Source organism: Cynocephalus volans, chromosome 10 (genome assembly GCF_027409185.1).
Source record: "Cynocephalus volans isolate mCynVol1 chromosome 10, mCynVol1.pri, whole genome shotgun sequence".
In the NCBI taxonomy this organism is placed as follows: Eukaryota; Metazoa; Chordata; class Mammalia; order Dermoptera; family Cynocephalidae; genus Cynocephalus; species Cynocephalus volans.
The window spans coordinates 116,503,061-116,529,509 of NC_084469.1; the positions used below are offsets into that span (position 1 = coordinate 116,503,061).

Here is a 26,449-nt window from a genome sequence, read left to right on the forward strand (position 1 = left end):
ACCACATATAACAAAGTGCTAAGTTATTATCAAGTGTGAAAAACTTGCACATGGACAAGAGCCTAGGACAGCCAGGAGAGAGGAGAGAAATGTCAGCTGGCAGAAGATACCAAAGGTTCCCTGGAGCAGAGAAACAGGCAGAAACATGGAAGAATGAGCATGTGTCAAAATATGGTGGTGGAAACAAGCCTGGTGGTTTCAAGGAGAGGTGAGGAGTTGGCTCCTGGGGTTCAGTGCTATGAGTGTATGTGCAGATAAGTGTGTTTATAACAATGATCTTTACCTTTTGGGGTCACACGTTCCCTTTGTGAGTCTGACAAAAGCTACTGATCTTCTCCCCAGAAAAATGCATATATGTACCAGTTTTGCATTGGTTAAAAAATGTATATGTGAGAATGGGCATACAGTGTTGAAAATGATGGATCTTTGTAAACTCCCCTAACTCTTGACCCCAGAGTGACCCTCTTTCCCATGGCCTGGCCCAAAAGGTGGCCCCTCTTGGTTCATCTCATCCCACTAACAGGGACTAGATCTCTGTGTTTTTGAGGTCTACGTGTCAGCTCTCAAGAACAACAGGGAATGAGGAGATTAAGACAAATAATAAATAGCAATAATAGCAAGAGCCAACATTGATTGGGCATATACTATATACCAAGCCCCGTGACACACACACTACTGTAATTCCCAAACACAAACAAGAAAACAAGGCTCAGAAGACAGACAGTCAAGCAGGACATGCCCACAACCTGCCACCCAATGCCAGTGTGGCTCTTCTCAGGGCCCAGCAGTCACATGAAGGATGATACGCCTAAATGCCCCCTTCATCTCTCAGATGAGCACCAGAACCCAGAGATGGATCCCAGGTACCCTCAGACTATACGAGGGCTCTCCTACCCCCAACACAGCCTCCCCTGCCAGCAGGGCCCAGCGTCCCTGCAGTGGGTGCCCAGGCTCACACGAGATTAACCAGGAGCCTGGGGAGCAGGGGTCCTGTAGCAAGACCAGGCTGACCCCAGCGCAGTGGAGGGGGTGTGGGGGGCATCCCAAGGGTGAGGGGCACAGGGCACCTTCATCCCTGAGTGGGGTCTCAGACCTCCCTTTCCTTCCTCCTCGCCCCCAGTAACCACAGTGATCGCGTCTTGAGTCTCCACCACTCACCAGCCCTTGGCTAGGGGCTTCACCCACTTTGCGTCACATGTGGCCCTGTGAAGCAGGTCCTAAAATAGTCCTTGTGCATGGGTGAGGAGCTGGGGGCCTGGAGAAGGAGGTGACCTGCCGAGGGCACCCCAGGGAGGAGGGGTGAGGATGCAGTCTGACTTCAAATCCTTTGTCAAACCACACATCTCCCTAGCAAGAGCAGACCAACATGACATCTCCTGGAGCCTCAGTTTCCCCATCATATCAAAGGGATGACACAGCCCTTATATCACCCCCATTTGTACAGATGGGCTGGGAGAGTCAGGTGAAACTGAGCCCAAAGTGCTTTGTAATGGGAAAAATCTGGAAGCAGGTTTTTGATGTTGTTTTTCTCTCTCCCCAGAGCAGAAAGGCCCCTATGTTCATAGGGCTCTCAGCCCAGTGAGCAGTAGTCCTGACCCTGTCGAGGACCCTGATCCAGCTTGCAGATGCCCCCAGAAGGGGGCAGAGAGGATGGGCACTGCCCGCCCTTGCCTGCCCCTCCCACCAGCCAGGGCCCCAGTGCCATGAACTGCCAGCTACTGCTGACACTGCATTCCGCCGGCCTGATTGAGGTCCTGGTGCCGCCGCAGCCAGAATCACAAGGGATCCTGTCATGCCCCTTGGGGCCCAGAGCCCTGGGCACCTGGACACCACAGAACCAGCCTGTCTGCTGGGTCACTCCCACTGCCTGGCTCTGGACCTGGAGGTGACAGAGGCACAAGACACCCCAAGGAGGTCTGCTCCCCCAAGACCCAGCTCAGCTGTGTCATTGGGTCCACCCCAGCGGTGCCCAACCCAGGCTCAGCAGGGCTGACCTTGTCCAGTCACTGCAAAGTCACCCTGAGGGGCCAGAGGGTAAAAATGTAAGCCACCTTCCCTCGTACACTTGTCAGAGGGTCCTGTGCACAGCGTCAGTAAGGTAATGTCTTGCAAGCATCTAATACGTAGCAGTTGTCACTGCTATTTCTTTACACTGTCATCATCCTTATTGCATTTCGTTGATTTGAAGACCCAGACTGCTTCACATTTTAATGTGTCTGAAATCAGGATGAATCTTACAATGCGTGGGTGTCAGTTTACCCGGCAGCATTTTTCATGCCTAGTGGTACACAGAACAATGGGTGGCATCTGTGGTTAGATGAACACAGAACCCATGTCCTCTACCCACCACGACCATGGTCCTTCACTCTGGCTTCCCTCTTCTCTGTCCGTGAAGCTCTGCTGAATGAACAAACCCACCAGCCCTGCTTTTACCCCCGTACTACAGACCACGGCAAAGATGCCCCTCACTGGGTCTGCTTCTCCATAAATGTCTCCTACTCAAGGCCCTCCCAGTCCCCTGCAGGGCCCTCCAGAGTTTCCCAGAGGTGGCCTGGACCACAGTCCCCAAGGAGCTCCAGGCCATGGCCTGGCCAGGTGAAGCCACCAGAAAGTGGATTTGGCTCGAGCTCCCAAAGGCCTACACATACCAGGGAAGTCAACGAGGTGGGACATTTCTCCTGCCATTTAGGGGAATTCTTTTGACGTGCATTCTAGGAAGCTCTTCCGGATATGCTCAGAACAATCTCACCAAATGGAGGAAAGGGGGACAGCAGAAGTTTCCCGAGGGCATTCCAAGTATGCTCAGGTGAGCTCCTCATGGGTTGCAGGCCAGATGCTGGGATCTGGGTGGAAGCCAACTTCTGGGACTCCTAGGGGTCCTCTGCCAAGGATAAGTGGGAACACAGCTCTGGCCGCCTGATAATCATGACACCAGAAAGTCACCGGGAAGGGGTTTCTCTCAGACCCATGGCCCCAAAGCAGCTGTCAGAGTGAAGAAAATCTGTGCTGTTGGGTGGACAAGTGTAAATCCTGCCCCTGAACTGACACCTGCGTGGCCCTGGGCAAGTCACTTTCCTGCTCTGAACCTCAGAGGCCTCAGTATTCAGATGGGAATAATTCACAGAAAACAGACTTCAAGACCGAGATGTTGCCAGAGATAGAAAGCTACAGAGTGATCACAGGGCCAGTTCATCAGAAAGACAAAGCAATCATAAGTGCTTTGAAGCAAAAATGGACAAAACTAAAGGGACAAAAAGACAAAACAAATTTGTAGTAGACATTAACACTCCTGTCCCAGCAATTGATAGAAAGCCCAACTAGACAAAAAAAAAAAAAAAAAGAAATAAAAAAAATCAGTAAAGACACAATCTATAAATATACATATTTATAGAACCAACTATGGCAAGATTCACATCCTTTTCAAGAGCTTGTGGTTCCTTCATCAAGAAAGACTATACTTAAATATAAAAAAGACTGGTATTATATTGGGTACCTTCTCTGTTCACAGAATAATTAAATTAGAAATCAATAACATTAAATTTTGAGGAATTACCCCTTTGGAAATTAAGCAACACACCTCTAAGTAATCCATAGGTCAAAGAAAACACCTCAAGGACAACTGGAAAATATTCACATGAGTGATAATGAAAAATGACTCATAGAAAAGTCTGGGGTGCAGCTAAAGCAGAGCTCAGAGGGTTATGCAGTTTCATCTGCTTGTGAGAAGTAGGGGTATTGGGCTGGCCAGTTAGCTCACTTTGTCAGAATGTGGTTCTGGTAACACCAAGGTCAAGCATTCAGATTCCTGCTGCAGCCAGCTGTCAAAATGAATAAACAAATTTTAAAAATAAAATAAAATTTAAAAATTTTTTAAAAGTAGGGGGCAATAATCCCTCTGTGCAGTTTTGGAGAAAAGTAAATGAGCTTTCCTGGGGGAAGGGGCAGGCACGCAGCAAGTGCTTAGCAAATACGCCAGTGCCTGCTCCTTTCCTTACATGTAACTGCGGGCATCATCAAGGCTCAGAATTTCTCTCCATAAACCTGGGGGAAAGCCTGACTTTTCGGGTTCTCTTGTCTTCCCCAGGGACTACCAAGGTCCAGAATTTGCCTCCAGGCAGGCAGGGGGAGGGGCTGGGAGCACACCTCAGAGGATGCCACCAACAGGGTCACTAGGGGGCTGCAGGAGTTGGCCCCCAAACCAGCTGATAAACCAGAGCCAGAAACAACAGTATACACAAACAGACATGGGCCCAAGGTAGGGTCTGGAAGCCCCTTCCCAAGACTCTGTTTCCTGGCACTCCCCAGGCAGCCTTCTCAGAGCTGCAGAGCACCCCTGAAAGGCTGTCACTCCTTCCTGACACATCACAGATGCCACATGGCTCGTGCGGGAGTGAGTTCTCTGTCCCTGGAGGGATCCAATGGGAGGCTGGAACCCCACTGGGGAATGATGAGGAGGGTTCCAAGAACAAATATGAACAATTATGAGTCTTTACTAAGGGCCTGGTCTGTGCCCACCACTCACCAGCATTGTCTCATCCTCGTGGCATCTCTGCAAGGGAGGTTCTAGAAAGGAGCACAGTGAGGTATTTGAGAGCCAGACAAGGAGGATTCCACCCCAGCTCTGCCACTCCCTAGCTTTGACCTCAGCATGTGCCTTCTCCTCTCTGAGCCTCAGTCTCCATGTCTGTAAAATAGGAAAACGGTCTCCAGTGCACAGGGACGCAGAAGGAGATGAGGAACAAAGACAGCGATCGTTGCTGTCCTGGTTTTATAGCCAAGGCTGAGACAGGACGGTGACTTACCCCATGTCACATAGCTGGTAATGGAGATGTGAGCTTGGGTCTGAGTCCAAATGGCCCCAGAGGGGAGCCAAACCAACATGATTAGAAGAGACCCTCTGGGGTCATAGATGAGAACCCCAAACCCCCCAGGGCAAGGGCAGAGCCAGGAGGGCTCTGGGACCCCTGGCTGGGGAGTGCTGGTGTCCCCACTGCCACCCCATGCCCCCTCCCCAGCCACTGTTCTGACCTCCTGGTGCTGCCTGGCTGGGGCTCAGGGTCTGCCCAAGTTCTGTTTTAAGGTGAGCACCACCGGAGTCAGGAGGAAGTGGAGGCAGCTCACGTGAAAGCTGAGCAAGTACACAGGCCTGTGCCAGGCTCACTCCCCTGGTGGGAGTGAGCGTGTGAGCATGAGTGTCCAGGAATGCAAAATGTACAAGAATGAGTGTTTGCACACAGTGTGTGTGAATGCGTATACAGGCGGGCATGTGCGCACAAGTGAGTGAGTGTGCAAGGGTATGAGTGTGGGTGAGAACATGTGGGTGAGGGGTGCATGTGAGAGTACTGTGCGTGAGTGTGTGTGAACAGGAGAGGCTGTGCAAGAGTGAGTGTGTGCACATGGGTGTATGAGTATACACTCAGGTTTGTGTGCATGTGGGTGAGCGTGCACGAGTACAGGTGTGAATGAGAATGTGGGGTGGGGTGGGAGTGAGAGTGTACATGTAAGAGCATGCACACACATGCAAATACGAGCATGCATGTAAGTGCATACGTGCATGAGTGTAAACATGTGCAAGAGTGAGCATGTATATGAATGTGCATGGTGCATCTGCATGTAAATGTGTGTGCATGCAAGAGTGAGAGTGTGCATGACAACGTGGTGCAGGGGTGTGGGGGGGGGGAGGTGAGCGTGTCAGGGGCGTGTACAGATCGGGGGTGGCTGAAGGGCGCAATCAGCCCCACCTGAAGGTGTTGCAGGAGGAAGAGCTCCACTCCCATCTTGTGCCCCCGACAATCTGCTGTCCCTCCAGTGCAGGCAGCCCCAGCACGCCTGTCACCACCACCCACCTTCCTGAAAACCTGTGCTGAGCCAGGCCTTAAGCCCTGGAGAAAGGCCCGGCTTATCCCTGTCACCTGCCAAGTGACAGACAAGCAGCCAGCACAGTCCAGGTTTCTCCCATGAATGGGAAGTGCCCTAGCAGGAGGCCTCCAGCAGTCACACCCCTGAGAACACATAAAACCAGACCCTGCGTCCATCCCCTAAACATTTATGGAACGGACAGAAAATGTAGAGTTGTGGAGAGAGGCACGGGTCAAGGTGTGGGGCCACTCAGTGACTCCCTCCCCAGAGTCAGGCCACCAGTGGAGCAGCCACTTCTCCAAAGACCATCTTTCACTATGTGGCTGAGGGCCGGGCACGTCATCCTCACACACACAAGGCCACCGGAGGGACAGGTCTGGCACTTTTCCGTCCCCTGGAGCCCCAGCTCAGTCTCCTGGTATGGCAGGGCAGAGGGGAGTGAGCCGGGTGGTGGTCTGCATGCCCTGGGTGGCCCGCCAGGTACCCGCTCAGCTCCTGCAGGAGAAGGAATGGTTGGCTTTGTTCCCAGAAGGACATCTCCCCACAGCTGGAGCCCAGGCGACAGGTGCCATCAGGCCACCAGGACCCCTGAAGGGGCACAGCCGGTGCAGACAGCCATGCTGGGAAGCCCCAGGCAGCCCCAGAAAACCAATGCAAAGCCGCCTTCCAAACAGGCCGGGGATCCCTTGTCCAAAGGTTCCCGGAATGTCACACACAAAAAAGAACAGCACATGACTCTGGGACAGCCCCTCCACAGGTTAAAGGGCAGCTGGGAGAATCCAGCCACTCCAAGGGACCTCAGAATTCAGAGCTGGCACCGCAGCCATCGCAAGGCAAAGGGGATGTGCTCAGATGTCTGAGCCTTAGGTGGTCTTAAGCAGGCCACCCGGGCTCCTCCCAGCCTTCCTTTGCTCCTGGTGTGGACACCAGAAGCCCTCCCAGCCTCCATGTCCCAGTCCCACTGTGTCTGGAGTCTGGAAGGCACTTGCCACCCCCCACCTGCCTCCATCTCTCACCCGGCTCCCAGAACCCCACACAAGCCTCTTCAACCCTGTGTGCGAAACTCCTCTGCTGGCAGACCCGTTTATGGGTCTGCTTAGGCTGGTAAAGCACCGCCGCGGAGATGTCAACACTCTGACTCTCTCCCTTTGATTGATCTGGAAGCTGGTGTAAGAGACCAACTGCAGCCCCTTTGTGTGCTAAATTCGGGGCTGGCCGGAAGCAGGCTGGGCCCCTGCCAGCCTCCGCACCGTCTCCCATAAGTGCCACTTAACCCCAGGGGCAGGGGCAACACTCTCCCATGTCCCAGTCCTGCTGTTTACTGTTAGTAACTCGGTCCAGAACTCTCTCAGCTCATGAGCCTTGGCCTCTTGGTCTGAAAATTGGAAAAGATAGCACCTACCCATAGGGCATTTCAGGCCACCCCTGGGTTGGAGCAGGAATGAGCAAAGAACAGCCAGGGCAGGGGACACTGAGTTAGCTGGTGGCAGAGTGGAGCCCAGGTGGGGTCCTGGGGTCAAAGACAATCTATGGGCAGCTCTGCGAGATGGAGGTTGCAGGGGCCAGGGCCCGACACCAGACACATGGCCCATCTTTCAGCTGCTCTAAGTTTCTCAGTTTAACACTATGAAGCACATGTTATTTCTAAACATAAAATGTAATGCAATCTGAAAATATCTTTAAAACATTGAAATGGTTCCTATAGCATAATAAATTGGCGAGCAATATCCAAGAAATGCATTTAGAGGATAAAATAAGGACATTTTTTAAGTGGCGTTCCTGGCATATAAATTCTGAAAGAGGAAGTCTTTTCTAGATTTGACACTTATTCAAATCCTACCCATTTGTAGGTACCCCCCATCAGGGACCCCCTCCTTCAGGGAGCCTTCCCTGACCCCCAGCCACTTTCAGCCACAACACTGGCTGGCGGCTACCCCAGGCCAGGTCCTGACTGTCTCCTCAGCCCTATCCTTCACTGAACCACACACACCATAGCCCAAATGTCCACTGAGGCATCCTTCGTCTCCCGTGCAGCATCCCCATCAGATGGAGCAGTGTGAGCAGTTAAAAGTGTAGACACTGGTGCCAGACAGTCTGCATTTGAATCCTAGCTCCAGTACTTTCCAGCTGTGTGACTGTGGGCAAGTGACTCACCCTCTCTGGGCCTTGATCGCCTCCTCTATAAAATAAGAAAACCTATTTCATGAGACTGTTAGAGGTTACATGAGATAATACCAGCAAAGCTCCCAGGACAGTGCCGACACAGAGCAAGCGCTGTAAACACTATTTGCTACTGTTATCGCCATCGCTGTCATCTCCTTAGACCGCACTGTCCCTTCATCAGAACCCAGGGATTTGCGAGTGGATGGAAGGAACCTAAACACCTTCCCTGTCACCAGCTCTGCCTAACAAAGGATACTAATGAAGGGCAGGATAATGGGGCCTCAGTGGGCCCTGACCATAGAGGGGTCTCCCTTGAACCCTGGATGGCCTCCTCTCCCCACCTCATTCATAGACCACAGCTGCCCAGTGGAAACAGCAGCCGTGCCTGCCCAGGCCCTGGCTCAGGCGGGCCAAACACCAACTTGGGCCTTTGTACTGTTCAAACAAGGATGCTGCATCTCTAGAAGGAAACCCAGTCCCATGACCGATGTCACACAGGGCTCCTTTGCCCTCCTCGTTGCTCAGGCAGCAGCCCCCACCCCACCACCACGGACCCCTCATGACCCCCACTGGGACATAAGCCCCTTCTACCTGTCTGCTTTTTTTTTTTTTTTTTTTTTTTGGCAGCTGGCCAGTTTGGGGATGTGAACCCCTGGCCTTAGTATTACAAGGCTATGCTCTAACCAACTGAGCTAACTGGCCAGCCCTCTACCTGTCTGCTTTGCTCACTGCTGAGTCCTGGTGCCTAGAACAGTGAATGGCACACAGTAGGTACTGGATAAAGACAGACTGAAAAAAATGAATAGAATCTTTTTCCCATGGCCTCCCAGATAGGAACCAAACTCCTTGGCTGTGCTTACAAAGCCCTCTAACAGTATTTCTCACCCCTGTACTGGAATCCTCCGGAAGCTTTAAATACCAGTGCCCGGGACCACCCCTCAGAGACTCTGATTTAACAGTTTGGGGTAGGGCCCAGTCATTGGTATTTTTAAATTCAAATCGACTAGAGCTGATTCAAATGTGCCTCCAGCAATCCCAAACGCTGCCCAGAGAGCTGGGCATCCCCTCCTCCAGCCCATCCCCTCCTCCAGCTTAGGCAGAATGACTGTTCTCCAGCAAATCGCTCTGCCCACACCCAGGCTTTGCACCTGCTCCTCTGCCAGGAGAACACACTCCCACTTGGACCTGGCCAATTCCTCTTCAGGACGCAACTTGGATGTCACCTCCTCCAGGAAGTCTTCCCTGAACATGCCCGTTTCCCACCTTCCTTAGGCTCCCAGCAGACCCCATCCTGACCCCAGTAAAGAACTCAACACTCTGCACAGCCACAGCTGGCCCCCTTTGGTGGCTCCTTCCACCCCTGTCCCCATGCCATCGCTGCAAGGGCAGGGGCTGGCAGATTTCACACCACATTCCCAGAGAGGCAGGTGCTCGCAGAGTGCCATGTGCACCACAGGCCTGCATATGACTGCTGAGCTAATGGGTGGAGTATGCGTGTAGCCCCAGCCAGGGGCGGAGGCACGGGAAGGGTAGAAGGCAGAAGTGTGGCAGCATCCCTGGCACAGGACGGCCAGAACCCCCTCAAAATGTGCACGTCTAATTAGCTTGTGTTACTGAAAAAATACACTGGCCAAAGTGGCAGTAAGTCAGGGGCTTGTTTGTTCTCGTGGTACATATTGTCTGAAAACGATAATCTGTCAGATTTGTTCAGACCCTAACACATTATCCCCCATGGGACAGAATCTCATGGTGTTTGGGGGCCCTGGCATCATATACTGAATTTAAAATTAGACCTGAAGAAGTCATGTTCCTGCTCCCAACCCCACACAGAGACTGCCAATAAATCACAAGATATTACCCCAGCAAGTCCAGACACAGCCTCAGAATCCTTCTCAACACAGTGCTACCAGTTACTTAGACATCACATGTAGAATGCAAACCGCCTGTGACTCTGAGGACCAGTCCTTTCACTTTGACAGACGGGGAAACTGAGAGAAGTTCACACTGTGAGCAGTGGCTCCTTCCATTACCGCCCCCATGAGTGGAAAAGAGAAGGCAAGTTCTGAAGCTCTCTTCCTCGAAGGCAGTAGTATCACCCTCTTCCCGGTTCCCACCAGGGTATAGACCTGAGGCCAAAGAGGAATTCTGGATCTGGGCTCTTCCGCAGCCAAGAAACCGTGCTTGGAAGCTACAAACCCTTCAAAGACACTCATGGCAGAGTTAACCTCACAAGGGTGAATCCTGAGAGATCAAAGCAGTGAAGGGGCCAGGAAGCTTTGCAGGCTCTGGCTGCTCCTCCAGGCCTGCCCCTCCCCTCCCTGCTTCCAGGGAAGGCTGGGTTTTGAAGACCTTTGCTTGACTTCCTCTTTCCCAGTTGTCCCTGATGGCCTCCAGGTTTAGGATAGGGAGCATCTGGAAAGTTTACTCCTCTGAGCAGATGGCTCCCACCCTGCCAAGAAAAGCACAGATCCATCCGCCCCCTTGGAGGAGGTGATGGGAGCTTGAGAAAGACCCAAAGCCTGGTCACTTTCCAGTGCTGCCAGGAAGAGGGTGCCAGTGCCAGCCCCAGCCAGGCTGGCTCCTCTGGCACCTTCCAGAAGGTTCCTCCATCCAATCAGTCCTGACCAGGTGTCCCGAGAGTCTGGTCCTGGGTAGGAAGAGCTGCCAGGGCCTCCCTGAAGAGCAGATAGCCAGGAAACAGGGGAAACAGATGTGCATGCTGCCCTGACAGGCGAGTGATGACAGACGCTCTCTGCAGACCTCAGATGTCAGTGTGGAGAAAAGAAAAGGGGCCGCAGCAGCAACACCTGTTCTGGATTCGGAGGCCACAGTTGGGGGGCTTGGCCGGGGTGTCCCCACGGTGAGAGGCCAGGGTGCAGTTAGGTAAACAGCTGCACACTCCATTAACCAGAGTGCTCCCCGGACAGAGCCCTGGAAGAGGGAAGGCGCCCGCCCGCCAACTGGCCTCTAGGAAAGCCCATCGATCACGCAGCAAGCCCATCTTTGATGGGGGCAGGCCTCTCCCAGCAGCAGAAGGAAAGTCCCAGCGGCATCTCAACACCTGGGCAATGTGGGGGGAGCGAAGGCAGAGGGTGCCATTTATCAGCTAGGAAGAGAAACTGGGGGGTCAGGGGCAGCAGGGGCAGTCAGTGGGGGGTTCCTCAGGGCTAACTCCTGCCTCTGAGATGCTCGAGTGACTGGGGTGAGGTGGGGTGGGGTGGGCACACACAGGGGAAATGAAGAGCCATCCCTGCTCCCACCCTCACAGCCAGAGCCCCAGAGGGGACAGAAAGGCAGGACAGAGAAGCTGCAGCACAGACTCCAGAGTAAGACTCCTACGTCCGATGCAGTCTTGTTGCTACTAGCTGAGTGACTTTGGGCAAGTTACGTAACCTCTCTGGGCTGGCTTTCTCATCTAAGAAAAGAGAAAAGCAGTACCCCCCTAAACAGAACTGTTGTGGGGATCCAATAGGTGTGAATTCAGGGGAAGCACGTGGCCAGTGTAGAGCATGGGAAGCACTCTATAAAGGCATCCTCACGACTGCATCCCCAAATGCTATCTCCAGCAACCAAGGGAGGGACAACCGTTCCCCACTCCCAGCACAAAGGTAGGAGGCAGAGGCTCCAACCTCAGAGCTTGTGGATACTAGCCAGTACCCAACCTTGAGTTCCTAGCACTTCTGGGAAGGAGAAAGGAATTAACGGACCTGCACCCCTACTGCAAGCCAGGCTCTCACCCAGGCCATCTCACCTGGTTCTCATCACAAACCTTCCAAAGGAAAGAGCATTTCTACTTCTCAGGTGTAGTAAATGAAGCTCAGAGAGGGCAAGAGTCTTACCCAAGATTACACAGCCAGCACCTGACAGAATGAAGACTCAAGCCAGGTTTGTCTTAAAGCAAACCTGAGGTCTTTCCATGGTTTCACAGAGCTTCTGGAGTGCTGAGAATCTTCCTTGGGGAGGGGATGTCAGGCCCAGAAAGGGTGGGCTGCAGCACTCCCCAGCCCAGCCTGGACAGAGTTCCATCCGAGCAGCAAGCATGGATTTGGTGCCTACAGAGCATGGTGCTCTCCAAGGCACTAGGAGTCCAGCTGGAGAGAAAAGCCACAAACACAATCCAAATCAGAAGGCACAGGTCAAGCCCCTCCTTTTTCTCTTTTCTTTCTCTTTTTGTTTCTTTTTTTAACATCTCCTTTTATAGTGTTTTAAAGTTGATTCGCTAATGAATGAACACTTAACAGTGAACGACTGTGGAGTCACAGGAGGCCATACAGAAGGAGGTTCCGGAACATGGCATGTCCCCAGCTAAGCGGTTTCCCTGCGGCTACCTTCCAATGCCTCTGCTCACTCCCACCCAAGCTCTCAAACCACACACCAAAAAAAGAATGGGAATATGCACGTGAGAATCAAGGACTCAGTAGAGATGGCCTTAGGAAACTGGCTTGGGGACAGGCCCCCTGGAACCTGCTTCTAGTCCCTGACAGTCCCTGCTGGAGCTCTCCTGCCTGGCTCCTGCAGACGTGTCCTCTCCTTCCCCATGCCCCTGGCACTTGGTCCTGACCTCATCCTGCTGTGTTTGCTTCACAGCACTCAGCCCTGCTGGGAACGGTGCTCTGTTGGCTCTCTGTGTCCCCCTCCCCTGTGACACTGCAGGCTCTATGTGTGCCACCAGATCCCCAGCGTCTGGAACAGCGCCTGGCTCAGAGTAGGTGCTCCATAAATATGTGCTGAGTGAATGGGAAGGAGGGGGAGGGAGGAAGGGCAGAAGGGCTGCATTTCCGGCGTTCCGCTGGCCGTCCACCCCAGGCTCCCTGGGAACCAGGAGTTGATGCTTCTCTTCTCCCTCCATACAGTGGAGCCTGAGACCTGCACGGCCACCCCCACCACGGGCAGGCCTGTCCAGGGGCCTCACACCCTCCTGGACTGCTGCCACCACCCAGCCCGGAGTGGATCTCTTCCCTGCCAGTTCCACACTTTCTTTCAAGAAACAGTGATTGCTCCCCTGGGCCTTCAACGTCAAGTCCAACATCCTATTCCCAATCTCAATGCCCCAAGTTCACTCCAACCTCACCTTCCCTCCTCCCCACAGGCACCTCCTGCTCACAGGCGGCTGCACGGCTCACCCCCACCTCTACTCCTTTTCCCTGCTATACCCCTTTCCAGCAAATTCGACCCACCTTCCAAGGCTTGCCTCAAGCCCTCCCTCCTCCAGGCAATCCAATGTAGTGGACTTAGGGGGCCACAGGACCTAGTTTGAGACCTGCCTCACCATCTACTGGCTGTGTGATAGTCACCAAGGTCACCTGACTTCTCTGAGTCTCATTTACTCATCTATGAAATTGGAATAAGGAGGCCTCACAGAGCCATGGTAAGGAGCAAATGACATAACCTGCCAAAAGTCAGTACCAGGCCCTCCCAAACTCCCGCTGCCCATCAGGGTGGACACAGCTTGCGTTTCCATCCACACCAGACGACTCTCAACCCCACCCTCCCGTGAAGGGGGAACAAAGCCGGGGGGGGGGGGGGGCGTGCGTCTTTGTTTCCTTGAGTTCCTATCAGGTGAGGGCCATGGTTGGCATCTCTTCAACCCCTGACACCTAAGAAAACCCGCCATAGCTTGGGTATGCTGCAAGAAACATTGTTGAGTAGCGTCCTGGAGTGCACTAGGACTATCCGGTGAGGCACCATTGCCAAACCTAAACTCAGCACCAGCCTGCACATCAGAAGCCTGGCGCACACAGTCATCCCCAAAGATCCCAACACATCGGCGTGGAAGAGAGAGCCCCATTACGTGCCAAGCACTTGACTTTCTGTGATCATTTAAATTTGCCCTGATCCATTTAATTCTCACAATGTCCCTACAAGGTGGACAGTACATATTTCCACCAACCAGCCAAGGAAACTGACGCTCCACAGGATAAGAAACTGACTTGCAGGAACTCAGCTACCAAGAGAAAGGGAAGAATTAGAACCAGGGCCTGTCTGCTCCAAAACCCGGCCTCTTCTCCCAGTTTCGACCCTTTTGGGAAGGGAACTGCAGCTCTTCCGATTCCCAGTGGCAGCCCCATGGGCTGCATGGTCACACGCTGCAAGCCAGAGGTTCAGCATCCGCCATGGGAGGTGACATGCTCATCCAATTAAAATGAGTGGCCATCCCACCAAAGCCCCAAGACGCCTGTAATTCCAAAACAAATGTCAGTCGAGAAGGAAACCTGCGGGTGGGCAAATGCTTGGCAGGGTCAACTTCATAGATGCAGAAACCACGAGTGAACACGCCACCCCGGTATCCCACACACATGTACACACAGGAGGTAGGACCAGGAAGCTTTCAAACAGGACAGATCAACCATTCTTGAACAGAACAGGGATACTCTCCCATCCACACCACCCTCTGCCGGCCCCTTGGTCAGCAGCTACCACTACAGTGTTTGAGTAAAACGAGCCAGTCTAACTGTCCTTGGTAGAAATTAGGACCCATGGCCCTGGTGGCCACGATGGTGTTTGCAACTCACAGACCCAGACCCACCTAGGGCAGTTCCTGCTCCACCATCCAAAATTAACTGAGCCCCGTCTGGCTCCTCCCGGGTGGGCAGCATGAACGCAGGCGCCCTATAAACAGGGAGAACCCGGGCCTGCTGCCCTCTGCCTGCACAGCTGACTTGCAGAGAAGAAAGACTCTTCCCACTGAGGGGAAAAGTCTGTTTAGGCCACTGTCCCCCAAATCCACACCCCCACATCTGGAAACGTTTCCATCTGCTGTTAAGCAAGTAGCGTCTCAAAAGAAAAGTGTGAACTTGGGTGGAAAACTCTGGAAAAGCTATGCCGTGTGGGAGCTAGAATAGAGAGGAACTTCCACCTCTGATGTGTTTCAAACCGGGTAAGCACATAGACCTCCCTGTGACCTGCACGGCTGGACTAATTACCAATGTTATCAGGCGGACGACAGACATGCCCTGAACTTCCTCTGTTTGATAGCTTCCACTGCAAACACACCCAAGTTCGGGCCCGTGCCTGCTGTTTTCAGCAGTGCCCTATTCTTCCATAAAACCACTTGTGACCCCTGACTCCTCTGACCTCCTGCTCCAGGCTAACATATCCTTCAAGTCCTGGCCAGTGACCCAGAGAGGGTACCTCCTGCTGGAACACACCATGCAGAACGAGCGAAAACTCCTTCAGAGTTTTTCAGAGGAGCAGAAAACAACATCTCTCCCTTCCCTGAAAGGACTTCAGAGGAAGGATCGAAGATGAGATGAAAACTGCTGCTTACCTTTGTCGATGCTGCCACCGGGGAGCTCCAGGCCAAGGGTCCCTGGCGGGTGAGCCCTTGGCCCGCACACACCAGGGTCCCACACTCCACACAGGCGCCGATGATCAGCTGCTGCCCGTCATCCACCAGCAGGCTGTGGCTCGCTCGCAGGGTGTACAGGAACAAGGGCAGTCGGGCCACCCGCACGGACTTCAGCCCAAGACACCGTTTCTTTTCCTGCTGGCAGAAGAAGCACACGAACGTCTCCACCTGGTACTGCCGGGACCAGGCACTGACAGCATGGTGGGCTCCACGGGCCTCGTGCTGCAGCCACTGGCCCAGCAGGTCATGGTAGCAGAGCACACAGGTGGCCACCAGGCCGGTGGCATCCGCAGGCCTGGCACGCGGGGCGGGCGGGTAAACGGTGAGGAAGGGGAAGAAGGGCTCTTTCTCGCCCAGGCGGCTGGCGGGGTTCACGTTGAGCTGGTACTCCTTCCCAGGGCCCAGCTCAGCCCCACAGATGTAGCAGACAGACGCCGGGCCACCCTGGACCGACACAGGAAGCTCACAGAGGGCAGTGTCGGAGGCAGAGAAAGCCTGGTGGTACCTGCCCAGGAAGCCCTGCACGGAGGTGATGAGCTCCTGGTTCTGGCTGGCCCTGTACAGGGCCCAGACGTCCTCCAGGACGCTGAAACACTTGGGGCAGCTGCGCACCTCGCAGCACTTGTTGGGGCCCCGGGCGTTGGGGGGGCAGGGCAGGAGGCTGAGGAAGGGGAAGTGCATGGTGCTCCTGGCGTTGCCATTGAGGATCCTGGAGGGCACTGCCCGGGAATCCTGGGTACAGTCCTCCCCACAGAGGTAGCAGGCCTCTCGCAGGCCGGTGGTGGGCGGACCCTCCTCCCTGGGGAGCCTCCTGCCCTTGGAGGCCATGCCAGGAGCGTGGCTGTTCAAGGGCACCACGTAAAGCCGCTGCAGAACGGGCACCTTGGCCAGCTCGAAGCTCTGCCACTGCTGCATGAGGGAGGAGAAACAGCAGGGGCACACCAAGGTGCTGCCGCCCTCGCTGATGGGCTGTGCCCCAGGGGGCGGGCTGTGCAGCCACAGGAAGGGGAAGAACGGGGCCTGGGCCAGCTTCTCCTGCTTCTGCACGTGGATCTGGTGCTGCGACGCGGGGGATAGCGCCGAACCACATATGTAGCAGCAAAGGCCCTCTGGTGGCACTGCGCGGTGCTCCGGGGTGGCCCGGGGGACACGGCCACCGTTTTCCTTCTCTTTGGGGCAACCGGGACCTGGAAAGGGCTGCTCCTTGTGGTCCTCTTCCTCGCTGGTGATGTTGACGTCACTGTCCTCGGATGTGCAGTAGCCCCCGAGGGTCTCCTCCAGCGGCCTGCTCTCCCGGGACTTGGTGGTTCTGCCCGAGGGGGTTCCTTTCACATCAACTGCAGGGGCTGCTTTGACAGGAGGGCCTTGCCAAGAGGCCTGAATGCCCCTCAGGACGCTGGCCCGGGCCTCAGGGACCCAGTGCCTCCCAATCCCCTTGCGCCGGCGCCTAACACCGGTCCTGGGCTCCCGGTCCGCGTGGAGCTTCGAGGGGACCCCTTTTTCCTCATCGCCCTGCGCCGGGGGCTCCGCGCCCTGTCCCGGAGGGGGTCCCGGCGCCGGCCTCCACTCCTGGCAGCGGCCCCCGCGAGGCCCTGGCCCCGGGGTGGCCCGCGGCGCTGGCGCCCCGTCCTGGTGGGGACTGGCAGCGTCGCGCGCGGCCGGGTCGGGCTCGGACAGCGGGTCGGTGTCCGACAGCTCCGACAGCTCCGAGTCTCGAGTGTCCTCGGTCGCCGCGCGGGGCCCGGGGCCGCCGCCGCCGTCGTCGCCGGTGCTGCCCAGCGCGTACGCGACGTTCCACTCGCAGGGGGCCCCGGCGCCCCCGCGACGGCCGTCCGCGCCCGCGTCGCACTGGTGGGGCCGCTTGAGCCAGTACATGCGCTTGTCCACGGGCGTGCGGGCGCGCTCGAAGGCGGCCCACTGCTCGCCCAGGAAGCAGCGGCACACGGCGCACACCAGCACGCAGCCGTCGGCCGGCGACAGCTCGCGCGCGCCGGGCGCCGGCTCCTGCTGCTGCAGGAACGGGAAGAAGGGCTGCGCCGGGGCCGCCGCCGCCGGTTGCTTCACCTGCAGCTTCAGCTCCTTGCCGCGCCCGATGCCCCCGCCGCAGATGAAGCACGACAGCGGCGCGCCGCCGCCGCCCGCCGCCCGCTCGCCCACGGCTGCCATGAGCCGCTGCTTGCGGGAGACCGGCGCCGGCCGCCCGCTCATGGCCGCGCCGCCCTCACCGCCCGCCCGGGCCCCGCGCGCCCCACGCCGCCCTCACCGCCCGCCCGCGCCGCCGCCGCCGCCGCCGCCGCACCCAACTTGGACCATGTGTGCGCGCCGCAAAGTTTGGCGGCCGGCGGCCGGCGCGGGCGCGGGCGCACGGCCGCTCGCAGCGGCGCCCCCCGGGCCTGGCGGGCCCCTGGCGGTGACGCGGGCCGAAGCGGCGCCGCGGCGAGCGCGCCCGGAACGCAGCGGCGGCGGCGGCGGCGGCGGCGGGTCCCGGGCGGCTGGAGCGGCAGCCGCATGTGCGAGCTCAGGCGCCTGCCAAAGCGCTGGGTCATTTAATTGGGGAGGAGGGAGGCGGGGCGGCGGGCGGGGGCGGGGGCGGAGGAGGGGCGGGGGCGGCGCAGGGCGGGCGGGGGAATCCCTCGGTCGCGCGCTCCCTCCCTTCCCTCCCCCCGCCTCCCCTCCGCCCCTCCCCCTCCCCGTCCCTTCCCGTCCCCCTCCCCCGTCCCTCCCCTCCCACTCCCCCCTCCCCTCCCTCCCATCCCCTCTGCCCGCCTCCTCCCACCCCCCCGCCCGAGTCCCAAACTGCGCACAATAGCTCGCGGGCTCTATCTATTTTGTGTCCAGCCCGCAGCCGCGCGCGATGATTCATGGCCCCAATTAGGAGCTCTCTCTCCAGCGCGCCCGGCTCAAGCCGTCTGAAGGGTCTCCTCAGGGACCCGCCGAAACCCATCAGCCGCTAGAGCTGGTCTTTAAGTAAAGGTCAAGCAGGACGAGGGAGGAGGCAGGTAAGGACGCCGCGGCGCCCCTGGAGACCGAGGAGCCTGCCGAGGAAGGCGGGCTCGGGAACGCCGGCTCGGCCCAGGAGGAGGCGGGCATCCTGCCGGTTTCTCTCAGGGTGGTCCTGGGGACCAAGTGAGAGCCACTCACAGCCCCGAGCAGCCCTGGGTTGGGAGTACCTTTCAGGACCTAAGTTTTCTAATTTTGGAGCTGGAGGGAAGAGGAGCTGTCCCCTGTCTAAAGCATCGTCCTGGGGACAAAGTCCTGGGCCTGCCCTGCCCCTCCCCATACTGGCCAGGGGCCACCGGGTCGCCAGCAGAGGTAGAAAGAAAGAGTCCTGTGTGTCCCAAGGCAAGTGACTCAGCCTCTCTGGTCCCTTTCCTCCTCTTGTTAAACAGGAATTGCAGCAGGGGATTAACCATTTCCATATAGGAGGACTTATACATGTATACAGATACATTGTATTTATTTCACAAACAGACCTATAGCGTGCCAGGCGCTGTTCTGAGCACTTCATATACATCAGCTCAGTTACTTCTCCCAGTAGTTCTCTGGGTTAAATGCCGTGATCAGCCCCATTTTACAGATGGGAAAGAAGCGGCACTGAGCTGTTATTTCACAGACGTGGCTGAGTGGATTCGGACCCGGGCAGTTGGACTCCAGGCGCCTGTTCTCACCACAGCAGTGTGCAGCTTCACTGGACAAACATCTGATCCACATCACCCTTCTGCTGATGGAAACTGTCCAGGGTGGAGACAAAGCCAGGACCCTCAGTCCTCCCTGCTGTTGTGGCTCGGGCTGGGAGGCCTTGGGCAAATCCAGGACTCTCTGGATCTCACATTTCCCATCTGTGAAATGACACCCCTTCCAGCTTTGAAATTGTATGAGTCTCTGATTTCTGAGCAGTTTACAGGTGTCCTGACCTGCCAGCAGGCACCCAGAGTTGGCCTGGAGACAGAGGTGCCCGGTGGGCCTCTTCAGCCTCTGAGGCATTGACATGTCAGTAAAACTGGGCTGCTTCTTGGCATGGCAGAGGGGTATACATTATTTAAAAAATGTAAGAAGGGAAAAGGGCCACGTCTTAGGAATCTCTGGTGAATATTTCAGGGCTCACAATCCAGGGGTTAATGGGAAAATCATCACTACCAGAGATGTGGGACTTCAGGCCCTCACCCAGGCCCAGAAAAACGCTGTATCAGCAAAACTGTCCCGAAGGAATGTTGGGGGCAGGGCAGGGGCTTCCTGGCTCCTGGCATTTTTAATACCTGGTGAGAGGAGACGGACTGATTAGGGAAACTTTTAAGGGTGAAGTCTGTTTAATTGTGTCCTTGCACAGACCAAGAGGTTGCTGGCAAAACAATTCCTGGCTTAGGAAATCCAGATCTGCTGTGGAGTTAGATGTGAGTCCCTTAGGACTTGGCACAGGCTGTCCCTTCTATTTCAAATGTTTCTCCAGGCTCTCTTTGCCAAGCCCACTAGGCTCATCTTTATGGTCTTGGCTGCAGTATTGTCTGTTTTCTCCTTTAGAGTAGATCCTCTGTTGCTGTTCTCTGCTTCAGCTCCTTGGCATAGTTTGTTGTTGACTTTATTTTTCTGTCTACTGTTACCTTCTACCCCCTCTCCCAACCCCCTTCCCCCAGGCTCCGTGCCTGGGTCCCACATACCTGGGTCCCAATCCCATTCCGTTCCTTGCCACCTGTGTGAGCCTTGGAAAGATCTCTTAGCTCACCAAGCCTGTTTCCTGCCCTGTACGATGGGATGGTGATCACTATCCCACGGGATTTGTGTGTGTGGATCAAATGAGGTAGAGGGGCTGGCTGGTTAGTTCAGTTGACTAGAGCGTGGTGCTGATAACACCAAGGGTCCAGGGTTCAATAGCCATGTCCACAGCTGCCAAAAAAAAAATTAGGTAAAGGAAGCAATGTCCTGGGTATGGGGTCTGGCATGTTGTAGTCGACCGTGTATGTGAGTTGACCCTTCCTGGCTCTCTCCAGTGGTTGAGGAGGTTCCACTGCTGTCTGCACTCCAGGGTGAGGGGGCCACTGTGATGAGCTCATGCACAGAGTCTGAGGGAGAAGGGCCACATGAGCAATGGGGCAAAAACGGACATGGGGTTTTCTTGGCTAAGCTGGAATCCTCCAGGAGAATTTCCTGAGTATATGCCATATATGTACAGGTATAAGCTTGCCCGTGTGTGGATGTTTGCATGTGTTAGCGCATGTGTGTGTATATGTGTGTATGCATTTGTTAGAGTGTGTATATACATGCGTGTGGGGTTTTCATGTGTGTGCATGCATGCATTCATGTTTGTGTGCGTGTATGTGAATATCTGTATGTGCATTTGTGTGTGCCTGTGTGTGCATGCAAAGTGGGCCAGGAGTAGGAGGTGTTCACCTGGATCTGTTTGCTTCCTTCAATGATCCAGTGACTTAGTAAAGTCCCCGGCTCTCCTTGGGAGCTAGGATGCAGGTGGACACAGATCGGGGAAGGAGGAAGGCAGGTGACAATGATTGGTCATCTGTGGTGGATGACATGGGGTCGGGACCACTGGCACAGCTTAACACACCAGATTAACATCACAGCTCTGCCATTTACTAACTGTGTTGCCTTGGCCTGCTACTTTACCTTTCTGAGCCTTGGTCCCCACATGTAAAACAGGGATAGTAACATGGCACACTCCATAGGGTTGGGGTAGTATGAACTGAGGTCAGCCAGTAAGGCACACTCTCTGAGCATAGAAGTAACAGTGGCGTTGCCACACAGTGGTTGAATGTTAACCACACACTGGGACCTGTGCCTTACAAGTGCCAACTCGCTGAACCATTACACGCCACTGAGGTAGGTTCTAAAAATAGATAGACAGATAGATCCCCAGTTTGCAGGGGAGAAGACTGAGGCACAGGGGAAGGAAATAAGTGGCCCCATGTTCCCCAGCATAGTGGATCTGGGATGGGCTTCCAGGAAGCGTGCTTCTATAAGCCCCTGGCTTTGCTAGCTGTTAAGATTTGCTTTTCCTAAATCCTAACACACTAGCTTGTTAGGACAGGAACAGCTTAGATAGTCTCACCTACCCTCTCCTCACATGTATCCACAGTTTCACACTTAAGGAAACTGAGGTCATGACAGGTCCCAGTCTGAACACAAAACAGGACGAGTTTGTGCCAAGATGAGAAATGCCAAGACACATTGGTATGAACTTTGCATGCCAAAGTAGACTTGAAGTACCTGTTTCTAACAGAAATGTGCAAAAGGCCCAGACTGGACCCAGCCATCCAAACATCCCTGCCAAGAGCTGCTGGAGCCACATCCTCACTGTCCCCAGCAGAGCCCCCTCCTGGCTTCCCTCCAAGCTCTACAAGCCTCCCTGTAGCTGGAGAGAAGGTGCCAGGCTCCCTCCAGACCATGCATGGCCCTGTCCATCTTTCAATCCTGGCACTTGAAAAGCATCGATAAATTTCTATAGACAGACCCAGCATCAGGAGCAGGGTAGAAAATGCCCACCTCAGTTCTGCAGGAGACCAGGAGGCCATCAGCATGGAACATCTGGGCACATCTCAGATGTGCAGCTACCTGTAGGGTTATCTTAGCCCAGAAACCACAGGATCTGACCTCGCCTTGCCCAAGACAGCTTGTGCCCAGCCTCCAAGCTCTTACCATGCATTCTGTCATGCATTGGTCCCTGTGTCTGAGCTGACTTGCCTTGATCTGCTCACCATTTCACAAGGCCAGAAACGTGGTTGGGGACCGATCAGGACTTGAACCAAGGATGCCAGACTCCATCCAAAACCTCATGTGCCTTGTAAGTCCCAGGATTGCCCGGCTGCTGCAGCCAGCTTTCACCACCCCATCCTTCATTCCTCCCGAGTGCCAGCAATCAAGATTCAACTCTTCCACGTGACCCTAGCTAACTCCGACCCTGCAACCCGACTTCCCTTCTCCTGGGGGCCTTTGCCCTGTCCCTCCTCCCTATAACTGCATCTGCACCTCCGGCCTCCCCACCAGGGCCCAGTTACCTTCTCGGGCTGGTCCATTCTTCCTCTTTTAGAGGCAATGTGTGCTGTGTGTTTGGCCTCTGGCTCTCTGGGGACCAGAAAAACAAAATTTATCATCTGACTGCCCTATTTTTTCTTTTTTTTTCTCCCTTTTGCCTAGAAATGAAGCAAGCATTTTTCTGCTGTCCTCAGAAAGAGCTTCAAACATGGCAGGCCACGGGCAAAATTATATCCTCCTTCTCAGAGGGAAAGAATGTAACTATTAACAATAAAAAAGTCCCTGGTATTTATGGAGGCCTTGGGTTTATGAACCATCGCACATCCGTTAGATCATGTGACAAAGCAGTACATGGGGGCATGACAGGAAACATTATGTCTGTTTCAGATATGTGGAAACTGAGTCCCCAAGAAGCAGGGACTTGCTCCAGGACACAATCCCTGGAACCAGGATAAGCTGCCAGCTGCAGGGACTGCTGGTGAAATTTTGTTGCATTTTGTATGCACTAAGTGTGCTTGTTTGTTAAAAAAACATGAAACGTATATAGCATGTGTGGTAACCCCGTTTAAGCTTCAGAGAGTGGAAGTGCGTGGACAACTTTCCATCTCTGGGGCCTGAGACAACTTGGGCAGATGCATTTTGTAAGCTGCAAAGTGTTTTATTAAAACAAACAAACAAAACAAAACAAAACAAAAACAGAGCTTTTGTTACACAATTAAGGGTCCAAGCATGGGTTACAGATTCTCAGAGCAAAACCAGGTGCCCTAAAACCCTGCCTTGCTCTCCTTAACCTGAAAAAGAATCTGGGAGAGAACAGCCCAGTCTCCACCTCCGAGGCACCATCCCCCTCCCGACCCTCCCCATCTCGCAATCCAAGGATATTGCCATGAACTTCAGAACCTCGTAAAACCCCTTTGATAAATGATCACCAGTGTTGACCCGCCACTGGGATGATGGGACAGACACTCCACATAAATCTTGGGTGTACTCAAATACTCCCTTGCCACTAGCTTCTCAACAGACCCCTGATTTGCAGCACAAAATCCAAAGCAATCATTTATGTGGTTAGTTCCCAAGCTTCCAAGCCACAGAGGTTTCTGGAGAAGGTAGGGCATGGGGCAGGAACAAAAGTAGACGGTAGCAAGAGCAACTTCGAACTGCCTTAAGGGTGCCTGGCATGCAGTAGGTGCTCAGAACAAACCAGTTTGCATCCTCCATTCGTAATGAGAATAGCTAACATTTCCTGGATGGTTACTAAACGCCAGGTGCTGTGTTCAGAGCTGATACTGTTATCTCACATAGGTCTCACAACAGCTTAAAAAATAAGTGCTGTTGTTACGCAGTTTTACCGATGGGGACACTGAGGCTTGGAATGGTAAACCCGGGTCCCTAAGGTCACAGAGCTGCAAAGTATCGGAGCTGGATTCAAACCCAGGCAATCTGGCCCAAGTGCCTTGCTCTAATCCGTGCTGCAGTATGCTTGATTCCTGGCCTCCTTTGCAATAGAGGCGTCCTTGTCCCTTGCTGGGTCCTGCTGAGGAGGCCAGTGGTCAGGGCTTGCTGAACGCCATTGAGTCCTGTCTGTGGCTTCACCAGGGACTGCCACAGGTTTCCCAAGCCCAAATTTCCTGAGCTCTCAGCACTAGAACTGCTCAATGGGCTGTGGAAGGTCCTTGGCACTGGGTAACAGGAGGGCTGGGACATCACAGCAACAATTCTTTCCAGCTGTTTCTCTGAGTCACTGAGGTACATTCTAAACCCAGCTGCCAGCCTGTCATCCTTGGTCTTTTATTTATGCGGTTGGTAGGTTGATGGCTGGACATAAAGTGGGACTGAAGCGTGTGTCTAACACCAAATTGGGGTGTCGTTTTTTTGAAAACCTTTTATTGATGTGTCACCTCCCTACAGAAAAGTGTGCATCACCATATGTGTACAGCCTGCCCAATTTTCATAAATTGAACACATCTGTGAAACCAGCACCCAGAAATAAGGCACGTTCAGGCTCCCAGAAGCCCCCCTCCAGATCCTCCCCCCGTCCCCCAAGGGTAACAACTTACAACAGGACTCCAGGCTTCCTGACTTCTAACACCAGACTCCTTTATTTTTTAGCAGCTTTATTGAGATTCAATTCACATACCACACAATCCATCCATTTAAAGTGTATAATTCAATGGCTTTTAGTATATTTACAGAGTTTTGCAACCATCACCACAATCAATTTTAGAACATTTTCATCACCCCAAAAGAAACCTCATACCCCTTAACCAACAGCCCCCAATCCTTCCAGCCACCCCCCACCCCACCTCCTGGCAACATTAATCTACTTTCTGTCTCTATAGATTTGCTGCTTCTGGACATTTCCTATACATGGGGTCATACAACACAAGGTCTTTTGTGACTGGCTTCTTTCACTTAGCATAATATTTTCAAGGCTTATGCATGTTGTCGCATGGATTGGCACAGAATGCTTTTGTGTTGTCTGTAAGTAGAAGTATATCATATGTAGTCTTTGGGTCTGGCTTTTTGCTCTATGTTGTGTCTATGAAAGTCTTCCATGTTTTTGCATGTAGCAGTACTTTATTCTTTTTTATTGCTGTATAGTAGTCCGTTGATGAATATGCCATAATTTATTCATCCATTCCACTGTTGGTGGGCTCTTGGGTAGTTTCCATTTGAGGCTAACATGAGTAGTGTTTTTCGGAACATTCTAGTCCATGTCTCTTGTCAAAAACACATAATGCATTTCTGTGGGGTAGATACCTGAGGAGTAGAATTGCTAACCGTGGGGTAGGTATATGTTTGACAACGCATACTAAGATGTTTTAAATCACGTTCATGCTGGCTGGTGGAATTCCCAAGGTTCCCTAGTTCCCAGACTCGGCTCTTCCTGAGCTCTCCCTCAGCTGCCCACCCACTAGTCCCACTCCACAGGCCGTCTCCCTGCAGAGCCCCCCCACCTGCCTGAGCAGCCCGGATGCAGCCCATACAAGCTGCAGAGGAAAAGGGCTTGGTGGCCCGTACACGTGGTTTTTCTACCCTGGCTCTGAAACTGTGTTCCTTTCACAGGCCAGAAATACTTAGGCATGGCTTGCTCTGAAAGGGGAAGCACATTTTTAAATTCTCATATGCCCTGGTCTTAGAATGATTTAGAACATTCCAGCTGTCTGGAGGACAGAAATCACCAGGAAGTGACTTACAGTTCCCGGCTGACACACTACTTTGGGTCCTGACCACACCTCTCCGGCTTCCATGCGTATTTCTTCCAGGGTGCAGTGGCATGCATGTGCGTCTTAGAATGCGGCCTCATTGGTACAGCGGTCCCAAACCCTTAGCTAGCTGAGTTCTGTTCCCCATCTGCACACATCATCCCATTTAATCATTTCAATGCCAGATGAAGTAGGTGCACTAGTATTATTTCCACATTAAGGAGGAAGAAACTGAAGCACAGAGAGGCTAAGCTACTTGCCCAACATCACACAGCTTCTGGCTGAGAGCTGGGATTCCAACCCAGGCAGTCTGGCTTCAGAGCCCATACTCTGAGTACTGCACTACTTTGCCTATGGATTTCAAAATCCAGGTGGACATCCAACCCTGCCATTTATTCTCTGCGTGGATCCGAGCAAGTGGATGAACTTCTAATCCTCATTTCCCTAGTGCATGCGAGTGTGGAGAATAACCATACCTCCCTCCCTCCTTTGTCTTTAGGAGACAGACACTGCCGAATGCAAGAGTGCTGTGCCTATGACAGGTGCCGCTCAGGGGTTCATCCACACCCCACCCCTGTGACTCCTGAAACGGCTCAGGCCTTCCAGAAGCATATGCCTTCTGAAGTCTACATTTTTGAGAGAGTTGAGACATTGGACGTGCTCCAGCCCACCCCCTTCATTTGAGAGGTGGGGGATCCAAGGCCCAGACCACCCTGCCTCATCCAAGATCACACAAAGGATCTACCAGAACTTGGCTTTCCTGACTCCCAGCTAAAGCTCTTCCCACCCCTTTGGAAAATGGTGACTTGTGGTTATGAGGCCAAGGTGCCCCCACTCAGTCACTGAGAACTTCTTCCTGACTTCATTTCTTCCTAGAGACCCTGAGGTTTGG

The 26,449-nt window shown here is 54.1% G+C and overlaps 1 protein-coding gene across 6 annotated transcripts in view; it reads right to left on the reverse strand.

Moving 5' to 3' along the window:
* Positions 1 to 17,570, reverse strand: part of GSE1 (Gse1 coiled-coil protein) — a 426,323-nt gene extending 408,753 nt beyond the window's left edge. For all 6 annotated transcript variants that reach the window (XM_063112902.1, XM_063112898.1, XM_063112899.1 and 3 more), the window contains exon 1: positions 15,290 to 17,570. In XM_063112902.1, the coding sequence (XP_062968972.1) occupies positions 15,290 to 17,536 (2,247 nt within the window). In that variant the 5' untranslated portion in view covers positions 17,537 to 17,570. The remainder of the gene's footprint in view (positions 1 to 15,289) is intronic.
* Between the last annotated feature and the right edge of the window lie 8,879 nt (positions 17,571 to 26,449).